General features: G+C 34.7%; 1 protein-coding gene across 1 annotated transcript; it reads right to left on the reverse strand.

Annotated features, from left to right (window-relative positions):
- Nucleotides 1–248: 248 nt before the first annotated feature.
- LOC117104648 lies at nt 249–6,888 on the reverse strand. The gene is made up of 3 exons (XM_033245528.1): nt 6,765–6,888; nt 6,451–6,516; nt 249–4,133 (listed from the first exon to the last, which is right to left on the reverse strand). The coding sequence occupies exons 1-3, from the start codon at nt 6,847–6,849 to the stop codon at nt 4,030–4,032; spliced, it is 255 nt and encodes an 84-aa protein (XP_033101419.1). The 5' UTR covers nt 6,850–6,888; the 3' UTR covers nt 249–4,029.
- Between the last annotated feature and the right edge of the window lie 5,215 nt (nt 6,889–12,103).

Here is a 12,103-nt window from a genome sequence, read left to right on the forward strand (position 1 = left end):
AAAAAACTATAGAGGGCGGAATAAATCATTTTTTGATTGCAACGTCTGCAGCGGAGCAGCATAGGATATATATTTGTGTATGATTACTGAAATTGAAATTGGTTGGTTTGTACAGTAACAAGTTACAATTGTCTTGTCGACCATTTTAACTTTCCTTATCTTGGCCAAAGTTTAATTTTCGTATTACTTACATGAAAACACATCAAGGTAAAGTCGTTTCTGATACTGTATCCGGATATTATAATAAATTCTGGTTTTCCAATTTCTCTTTATTTTAGACAATGTCCATATCAAAACAAAAACAAAGCAAATGAGATTGGAATACAGAAAAATATATATGTATACACTGAGGCATTTATCTCAGGCTTAAGTAAACTTTCAAATACAACAAAACAAGAAATAGGCATGCCTATTTCAATGGTTTCAATAATAATCATCATCTTAATGTAACAAATAATTCCATTTTAAATAATTAATTTTAAAATAATTCAAGAGGGCATAGTCGCCTCGGTACCCACTAAAATTTTCAAAATTATAAAAAAAAAAAAAAAAAAAAAAAAATACACTCATATTTAAGTCTGAGTGCCATTCCTGGGTGCCATATTCATACATTTTCTCACCTCATCCCCAATCTTTGTGCCACCCCCCCCCCCCCCCAAAGTTCCTCCCTGGCCCTCCTCTATTGTAAATTCCTGGACTCCGCCACTGATACCACAGATGTTTGTCACAATAAAGTGGGGAATCTGGGTCAGAGCTTCACAATACATTATTTTACAAATACAAAAGTTTGACGCCGGTTGAACATATACCCTTCATTTTGAAGACGAGCACTTTGCCTTGATGTCATGACTCATCTAATATCAATTGCATATTCTCGTTGATATGTAATTTGAATTTCATGATGGATTTATTAATATCACGATTCATCAACAACGAGCTCCGAAAAAACCGGCACGTGACTTGCATACGAGTAAATGATTGGAGTGACGAGCAATGAATATTTGGAACTAAGACGAGACTAGAGTTTCAATTAAATTTCATAACTAGGTCTAATCCACGGGGAATATAAACAGGCCTTGATTTGTGACAGTGTTTATGTCAGATCAAGAGAGAGTTAATATAAATATTATTGAGAGCTTGTAACAATATACAGAATAAGGCAATGCGCATTGTGAATCGTTTTCACTATTAGAGAAAGTTTACATCAATTTCGCATCATACAGATCGATTCATCTGATGACGATGAATAAAAAAAAGTTATTGCCAACATAAGTAATGAAAGGCACTTATGTTTATGGTTATAATTATTTCTCATTATTAAGCTTAGTCTTACCGTTGATTACAATTGCATCGTCCGCATCACGGTTAAGTAGGCCAATTTTTGTTTGACTCAACTAAAGTAAAATACAGTGAAACTAAACAAAAGATACTGTAAAACTAATACAAAACTTCATTTCAATAAATATCATAGGCCGAAAGTCATAGGCTTGCGCCTCATCCCTCTCAGCCTCCCTTAATACCACTGCTTACTTCTTCGGGAGAATGAGAGATTCACTATCTCTCTTTCTCTCAAAGACGAATAGAGCAATGTATGTGACACATGGAAACGCGTTCAATAGGCCTATCAGTTCTTGACTACATATCGCCAATTTATAGGCCTACTATAGTTAACGTTAACGTAAAGAGTAACTCTAAACCATACTTGTTATAATATAAAACGAATGAAGCTAAAGTGTATATTTGTCGTCACTTTAAATGGCATTAATCAAATGTTTTGGGCATTGTTTGCACTTCACCAGGTGGTCAGATGGAAAATATAATTCATTTGATTGAGTGCAAATCAAAATTAAGTAGTGTTAATAAAGGCCTAACATCAACAAACCACAATGATTACCAGGAACGGATTTCCTTGTAAAATATGATTACTATTCAAATGCTAGTCGCAGATCCTGTGTATCTAAAAAACATCCACACCCGGAACAACTTTACCACAACACTACCATTCAATTATCTTGCTTTACATTAAAATTCTATTAAAAAGTCCGCCCACACCATCTGTCCATTAACAAGCATTATGTATAGCTTTCTTTGTTGTTATTGTTACTCTGAAATGGATTAAGTTCAATTAAATTACATTTTCGAACAAGATGTTTTTATGCGTACGTCTGAATCTGTTTTTCATAATTTTGTTGTGGGTTTTAGTACGAATTTTGATCTAGAGGTGATTTTTCCATTCATTTTTGTGAATATTGAAGTGTTTGAAATATTTCCAAATTTAGCTGCATACACTAGCATGGGGCGTGTAGCCGTGGATTAAGGCGGTCGTGTGTTTCCCTCTTCTGCGACGGCAGCCAAAGATCGATAGAAACAACGTGAAATCGTCTAGATAAAAGATTAAAATGGCCGAAACTTGCGAGTTTCAAAGGGTGTAGCATCTGGACCCACTGGTAAGGAACACCCCCGCCCTCCCCTTCAGGAAATAGGTACACGATTGGCGCTTCACTAACCCTTCCGACAGAAACATTCTTAAATCGACCCCTTGTGTAAATGATATGGAATTGGAAATTGGGCAGTGCTGAATTTACCATAGTGTTGTAGGGGGTCACACATTAAGTACGGTGATTCTTAATAAAATTTCAATGATAACATTTATATTATACAAAGATAAAGTCAGTAGGCCAGTAGCGAATACATTATACCTCCATGATGATACAGACTTAAAGTAGATATAGTACAGTAATCCCTTTCACAAGAGAAAAATGGACACAAGATGCTCTTCTTCTACAATGTTGTCTATAAACGAAGTCTAAAACCTGTTTTTCACTAGGCGAATTTATTCACGCGAATCCAAAGCTTATGCACATGCGCATTCAGATTCCTATCGGCGTTTTTGCGAAGGAAAAAAAAAGGCGCAACCAATCAACCGACGCCTTGATTCGCGCGAACAAATTCGCCTAGTGCAAAACCAGCTTAAAGGATTAAAATTGTTATTGGTCATGAGAATTGTTTTGTCTTTGAATCCTTGGGTAGATGAACAACACAAGACCTTCGTGAGAGCGTCCAAAAGATTTCTTTCTATCAATCACTTTTAATGTGTGTAGATGTAAGTAAACATAAAATGTACATTAATGATCCTTGTCAACAAAGAAATAAGGATTAGCTCGTGGCACAGCTCATACAATGGTCAGGAGACTGAGACACAACCTATCACCTCACCACCACCCAACCCCCCGCATTCTTGCTAAACAGTGTACCAAGTTTATGTTCGTGTGCACATGCAATTACGTATGTGATACCAAGGGCATCTGGAGCCTCCGGCACAAAAGCAAATAAATTTCTTATCTAGCGTAAATTTTGTGATAAAAAAAAACAAAAACAAACACTTGCTTACCAGAGGGTAAAAATATACTGTACATGTCATACCTCTACAGTACTTCAGTCAAGTAAATAAACTCTACTTACATTGAGTTCTCTCAAATCGACCCCAGTGTTCAAGAGCCTATCACATGATATATAATGCCGTACATTTCCATCCCATGTGACTGGATGTGACAGAGCTATAGAAACTATTGTCTTTCTAAAGCTTACTCCAGACTATAAAATTTTTTTAGTTGTATGCCCATATATAGTCATGATGTGCCTATATATGGTCATGATGTGATGTTATCATGACCATATTTAGGCATGTCACATGTTTTTTTTGTTAAATAAAGTCTGGATATAGGGCTTATAATGTGTACTATCACAAACCATCAAAAAAATGTGGCTGAAACACGACTCGTAAGCGATTGATTACACTATATGCAATATCTTGCCTGCAACATATTACATACATCATACATTAATGTGTTTTCACACACACACACACACACCTTAGACATCACTTCTGTAAGGTTAGTGAGGGCTCCAGCCTCCACGTATTGTGTTCTACTGAGATGTGGAAGGAAATGATAAATGATAAACAAAAATATAAATAGTTGAAAGTAACAGAAAACTGTTGTTGCCTTTGCAGTAATATCAGTCTTGCATTCATTTTAGTCCAATAAGTTTTTCAACCGGTTCATGCATCCATTCAGTGTCGTTTAATTTACCTAATTCTTTCTTCAATTCTTCTAGCCTTTGCTCATGAAGTTCTGAAATAGAAAATTTGAACACCAACATTTGTAAGATTTTTACTTTTAGATTTGTTTACAGTATAGCAACACATAATTAATTTTAAGACAAAAAGGGTAGTACTTTACAAAATAATACAGCACAATGTATGTTTATGGATATTGTTATTCATCCAGGTAAGTATAGTATCAAAACAAGGAATTAAATAAATCGTTTCTACTGGACTAACTTGTTTATTCAATAGCAATACTTCATGACCTTTAGCCACAGAACACCAGTTAGCCTGATGATGCGTCCTAGATTGGACATGAAATATTACTATTGAATAAAAAAGCAAGTCCAGTAGAAACGATTTATTTAATTCCTTGTATTGATACAGTGCAATGTAATTTAATGCCAAACTATAGAGGGCAGCAAACAATGAATCTTATTTATCTGCCTATGTTTAATATAATACAGTAATGGGTTTTCTGGGTTTTGGCCTACAGAAAAGTGCACCAACACAAACTGGAGGTATATAGGGAAGGAGGGTAAAGGTTAGTAGTATAATTTAAGTAGAGGAAAAGGAAGTAAATATGAGTAGTATTGTTTAGATTTAGAGAGATAAAAGTAAACTCCATACTAAAGTTATTCTTGGAGGAAGTGGTGAAGTTAAAGTACTGTAATTTATACATGGCAGCAGGAGGGCTGGTTAGTCATTTATTTCTGATGATAATATTAGGGTCTTGGATATCCATATTTTGTCTTCTATTGGTCAGTTTAACTTTAAGTTACAGATGCACGTTTCTTTTTTATAGTGAAAATAAATATACATATACAGAAAATACATTTAAATAAATAATGACTGTAAAAAGTGAGCTTTTCTCATCCTCTCTCTAATACTACTACAAAAGACCTAGGCTATCTCACTGTTGGTCGTAACAAGAGTATTAGTAGCTAAGTCAGTGGCGTAACGATGGGGGCCGGGGGCCCTGTGTATTTTTATAACTGGGGGCCATTTTTGGGTCCCGGTCACCAATTACATCATAGACATTTTAGGTGTGCATTGTTATTCTAAATTTTTTTAACGACGAATAAATGATATAATAATAAATATGCATCCAGGAAATTGAGGCCAGGGAGGGAATTTCACAGTTGGAGAGTCTACCACCTCAGACCCACCATGGTTGGGGCTGAGGTAAGAAAAGTTATGAATATGGCAGCTTTAGATAAAAAATATTTTAACAAATTTAGTGGGGCCCCGGGCCGGCAGCTCCCCCTCCCCCACACTCTTTATTCCGCCACTGGATATAATACGATATGTCCTACAGTCGATTTCAAACACACATTATGCCGTTGCCCTTGTGGAGCTGAGATAAGAAAATGTATTACTATGGCACGTCTAGATGGCTGGAAATGGCACTCACAGACTTCAAATTTTGAAGTCTGTGAAAATATAATTTTCTTTTTTATCTCCATTTTAATTTTTTTTTTACAAATTTGGTGGGGTCCCAGGCCGAGAGTGGGCACCGTGGGGCCGATGAGGCCCCTTCTCTTTAATCATTATAATATGATATATGCCCTACAGTCGATTTCAGAGACACATTATGGTTTTATTTATCAACAAAGTCCTTTTTGGTCCGGGTGCTAGATCGAGGAACCTGTGGGTAGGGCTCCCTCGGGGCCCCTAAAATTTGGGGGCCCTGCGGACCACCGCATGAGAGCGCATAGGCGTTACGCCACTGAGCTAAGTAGTACTAACAGGTTTAAGAAGAGTCTTTCTTTTATTTTTTTTTAAATTTTTATTTTATTTTATTTCAAACATCATCCAACAACAAAAAGCCAATTACAGGATGCCTTAAATACATTATATAAAAACATTAAAAATACTGTACAAATAAATTATTCATTATTAATAGAATACAATTATTAAATTGGAAATTTTAAAAAGATATTGCATATATACACAAAATATACATTATACAAAAATAGTAGTGACAGAAAACATAATACATTTATAAAAACATTGAAAATACTGTACTTAACCAAATTATTAATTTATTAATACAACTATCATTAATATTGGAAATTAAAAAAGATATTGCATATAAATACATTACAAAAATAATACTGACAGCTGTCAGAACAACAGCTGCCGTCAAGACACATAATCCAACAGTGTACATTTAATAAAACTTGGACCTTCCGAATGAAATTAGTACTCTAGGCCTACTATTATACTACCTTCTCCTTGTAGGCCTACATAATACCGTTATGCCTGGCTCAGGCCATGGCATCAACAAAAAATGTGCTGAAGTCAAGACTCTAAAGAGGTCTGAAATTTCTTATTTTGCTTACCTCTTTTTAGTTGTTTAAACTTCAGTTCAGTGTCTTGGTCTATCTGATGCCGGTTCAGCTGAGGATCTAGAAAATAGACGCATACCCATGTAAATTCTGTATCTTGTGTAGGCACAGGCGGCCCTAGGCTGGGCCCTATTAGTCCAGACCGTACCTAGGCACGTTCATGCCGCGCCTATTGTTCCGTGATTGAGATCATCCTAATATTTTTGGCACTGCCTAGGCCTAGGATCAGTGTTGTTTAACCAATTAATGACAATATTAAATAATATGTGTTTTTATGGTAGTCAATGTTCACGTAATAATTACAATACCATTAGCTACGTTTTCTTCAATCATAGACGGAGATCTAAAGAGTGCTTTCCTTGGCAAAATCGAATCAACAGGACTATCCGCCATATTTCGCTGTTTGAAATTGTACACGTTGGTGGCGGTGTTAATCCTGTTTTAATAAATTGCGCCGCCACAGTTCAGACCTTGTAAACTTGATCTTTGGAGTATGTTCCTTGCTTCGGTATTCGAACCCAAAACCTAACTGGTTTGAATGTCGATCCGGACATACGTTCCCCAACCCCCCAACCCCCCACAAAAAAAAAATGTATTATCATCAAGTTTCTCCATAAACAAATTATTATAATTATATGTACAGTGCTAAATAAAGTCAATCAAAATATGTATAGGATGATGATGTTACATTACTAAATACAATCAATTTGTCACTGTTTCAGGTAAATATATTCAGGCAATGGACATTAGCAGTGCCACCGAGAGGGGGAAGGAAGAAAGATCCCCGAGGCCCAAGCTTACCAGTGTGGCCCATAGACATTGCAGGCAGTGGCGGCTCCAGAGTTTGAAATCTGTGAGGGGTGTGTTTAATTTTAGGGGGAATATGCTTTGGGTGGCCCGAGGTTGGCGTGGTCAGGTGTCGTTCAAAATGTCTCGAAGTGGTCCCGGGGGAGGGTGGGCGAATCCCCGAAAAATATGACAATTTAGGGGTTTCAGAGGCTTATTTAATCGATTTTATATGTAGATAGTCTACTAATATGTAGAAAATACATAGCATTTTTTTTCTCCCCGATGGTTTTTCTTCTTTTTTGGGGGAAAAGTGGAGGGTGGAGAAGGAAAGAAAATTTTCTGGTGGAAATTCCCCAGTGCCCCACCCCCCACCCCCGTAGCGCCGCCACTGATTGCAGTAGCATTTGTTTTTTCCAATACTTTTTTTCAAAAATAATAATTACTATCATGGGCCTTCAATGGCATGGTCCCCTAATAATGGCCCCTCCATCCACCAGAAAAAAAAACTGGGGACCCACACCAACCCCGTGCCACTGTTACAATTTCCCCTCTTGGCGGGCCTGGACATCAGTACACTATGATGTTATTGGGCAGCACTGCCTTTTTGAAGAGAGGCGAACGTTTTGTGTAAACATGACTACTTTAATGAGTGATGACTATAATGAGATTTTCAGGGATGAATAATAATATAATGAATAATAGTTTAATGGTCGATTTTGTAAAGATCACTATTACCCTTTAGTCATTGCGTCAAGCACATACTCCGGTCCGGTCCCTGAGAATTCTGTAACGTTTTAGCGCATTTTTGTGTTTAACCTACGTGGTACCCACTTGTACTCGGTGGAGAGATACAACTGACCCTGAGACCCCAAAGTTGCCTTGCCTGGGAACTAAGGACACAAGCGAAAATGCACAGCAAGGGATTCAACCTCAAGATGCAGAACCGCAACCGCTGTGCCAAACCGCTCCTAATACAGTATTTTCATCTTCATCATTTTTGCGTGGCAAAGAATATAGCTTATCATCTTCTTGTACAAGTGCACTGTACTCCTTGCTTTAAATGCAGTAAAATGATTGTCTTCATTGTCAAGAACAAAAGCACAACAAAATGAAGATACACTTGTACTAGTAATCAATAGATTTATTAAACATTTTCTTCAACTAAACCTAATCAAATTTCAAATCTTACAAAGTTGCCAAGCAACTAACCATCACCAAAATTTTACATAAATATTTAGCGCCTTAGGCGCACAACCTAAAGTTCCAATTATAACTAAAAATCGTTTTTGCGAACAAAACATTTTCTAATAAGTGACATACATGCAAATAGTGCCCTCATCGTTCATAAATGCTCAATTATAATACACCCCATTGCCTACACAAAACTTTATCCTATAAGCCTAGTCCCCATAAAAATCGCTACACGCTATCACTGACTCCTTTGGCGACGCTGATTGGTCAGTTGAATCGGGGAGCCTTCCGATTGCAGTATATATATATACATGCAGTACAACAATTGCACTGAAAACACTGTAGCGATTGTGTAGCGATTTCAAGAAAACTAGGCTTTAGGATATAAATATTGGCAACATACGACGAACATACAAAGAAAAACAACTACTGTAAGGCCCGACCGACCCAAAATGTATGAAATTGAGGTTCGGCATTTTAGTTTTCCTACAACTAAAAACATTTTGTTTAATGAGCTAAAAAGCATGGAATAAGCCTATCTTGCTGGATGGTACTGTAGGTGATGCAACAGTGTTATGCAATCGTTTAGCTTTTAATTTTTTTTTTATATAGATTTAAAAAAGGTCGTCGTCGTATTTTTGTGTACATTCTACTTTTTAGGCATAAACACATCAAAAAAAAAAAAAAAAAACTTTTGCTACCGACCTACCTATTTTTGGGATTTTCCCAAAACGTGGCCAACACATTTTTTTTTTTGGGGCCTAATGTCTAAATAAAAGAATTGTTGACATTTTAAAACACAGTGCTGTCTTGTGTGAACCATCTTTATTCAGCTAGATTGCTATAAAACTCCATCCACAATAACAAGTTTTATGTGACAAATAAATGTGATATACCCATATTTGGGTATGACATCATCATGCCCATATATGGGCACATGAGTGGACAGAGCTGATTCAATCAAATCAGCCTGAATTTATCATTTGGCTCAGCATTCACATATCTTACATTTTCCCAAATTAACTTTACAACTCATTATTAAAAATCTCAAAGTACTGTACAGAAAAAGGCGATACAGGTCTATAGACTAACAATAAAACAAATACAAAATATGAAAATAATTAATCTGAATAATATATGATATATAATAATGTACAATTAATAATTAAACCTTGATTTAGCCTGGTTTTGGGAAAACTTAAAAATTACCACAATCTATACTAATAATACAGTAATATTTTAAAAAATAATGAAAGTTAAACTGTACTCATAATTGCAGCAGAATTTAGTCTATACAGTATTCAGATGAGACCCCAATTAGAACCACAATAACCCAGCTAACAATATTACATTATAAGAACATTATAACAACGTTACAGTGTGGTGTTAAAAACGTTATTTTGTAGAACCATAAGTACATACTTATAACCTAATTTCATGTCATAACGTTTGAACTTTCTTGCAACATTGTGCGAACGTTATTTTGTGACATACCAAACAAAAATGTTCACGAACGCAATAAGAACGTTTTGTGTTTGCCGGGCATGCAGTAGCACATTAATGATTTACAATCAGTCTTTCAATGTACAATCATGTTATTCACAATAATCACAATAATTTAGTGTGATTAAAGTTATCTTTGACTATGAACAAGTAGTCCCCATCTCCTTCAGGGAACATGTACAATCATAATGATCATGTATCATCAAAATAATTATCTATGATCACAACAATTATACACGATCACAAAAGTATACAGTACCAAGGAATTTCATGCTAATCAGTTTTGAAAGTCGATAACGTCTTCGATAACACTCAAAATTAAAATAATACGTAAACACCATGTTAACAATGATATGATATATATTAATCGCATTATTACAATAAAAACAATAATAAACATATAACATTATTAATAAACAATAAATTAAAATAATGCAATAATAAATAATTATTGTTAACAATAATGATAAAATATTTATTAATTGCATTATTACAGCAAAAACAATAATAAACAATATAACATTAATATTAAACAAAACTAAATTTAAAATGTAATAATAAATAATTATTATATTATTGTCAATGTTATCATTAGTATAATCATAAATCTAATAATTAATAATAAAAAGCACATTTATATTGGAATATTTAAATGATCATAGTGCATACAATAGAACCCTGCAACCAACAGTAGGTAATAATACAGACTGGATGGAATTGTACACATTTAAAGATTAAACTAAGTCTCTATATTAAACACTTCCCTAGAAGAGCGTTAGAATATAACTTGACTAGAAAATTTGGAGAGGAGCACCACTAATATCAAGGGGGAGGTGAGTGTTAAGGTTAAGAGTGTATGTCAGGAAAGAACTACAGCAGAATACCTCATATTCCTAGATATAACTACTTATCATTACACATTTCTTGAAAAATCAAATTGTTTGCAAAACCTCTATCTATACCTACACTAATTTGTTTATTTTACATATCCAAAATGCAAAAAAAAAAAAACATTTAATAAATAAATACTACAAATTCTTTGGTGAATTCTATTATAAAAAGAAAAAATATATACTAATTAGTGTGGCCAATTAAAAACTACTAAAGTACTGTAAAGTTAAAAAAAAAAAAAAAAAAAAAGATAATGTACACAATCGTGTTAATAATGTTTGCATTCTAGGTAAGCATTATGACCTGCAGTTGAAAACAACAAATTGGATGCATGGACCAATGAAACTAACACAATATTCGCAGGATTACAAGGATACATGAATATGCATAAGGCATATTCCAAGCACCGTTCACACTCTCAAATTTTCTGTTCCAAAAAACTGTTATATGCCCCCATCATGACCATATTTAGGTATGTCACATGGCAGGGCTTTACCTTGTGTATGGTGTAAACAAGAGATACCGAAAAGGGAAACAAAGAAATCGGTGTTGAAACCTCAATGGGATATGTGATCAACTCTATCACTACTCTCCATTTATATCAGCTAGAGGTCTGAAAGGGAACTTATTACACAAAGACCTTCATTTCATTAAAAACAATCTCTAGGTGGCCAGAACTGGCAATCTCAGACTTAAATAGGAATATAATTTTCAATTTTCTTTTATTTCTCAAATATATTTTTACCACTACTATATATTTAATGAAGATGAATAACAAAGCAAAGCTAAGTATTAGGGACCCTTGATGTAATAATATATAGGCTCTTTGAAATTATAATATCCATGCTCTATATTTCCAAACGTCTTGTTGTCTTTGGTTACAAGAAAATCCTGATTTTTCTTTTTTGCAATGATTAAATCACTGTACTAATAAAAGCTCAGCTTAGTAATCACTATCCTATTTTTATTCAGCCCTTCATATTTCCACAAGGGGCTAGCATTATCAATTTTAACAGTAAGAGCTTTTTAAACACATCATATGTGGTAAAAACAAGCCATTTTAGTTACTTAATAAGGGGTTAAAAAGTAAAATTAGAGATATAAAATGGTAAAAGAATCATTTAAATCTGACGTTATGAAGTTACAGGAGTTTAAACATACAGCTGTTTAAGGAATAATATTTTAGAAATCAGCCTTCAAAGTTTATGATTTCAGGCATTTCTCAGGCAGAAACCATCACCAAATGAAAATGGGGAAAACAACAGCATAGCAT

Source organism: Anneissia japonica, unplaced genomic scaffold (genome assembly GCF_011630105.1).
Source record: "Anneissia japonica isolate Jap-2015-1 unplaced genomic scaffold, ASM1163010v1 scaffold287712_len2945570_cov188, whole genome shotgun sequence".
Lineage (NCBI taxonomy): Eukaryota > Metazoa > Echinodermata > Crinoidea > Comatulida > Comatulidae > Anneissia > Anneissia japonica.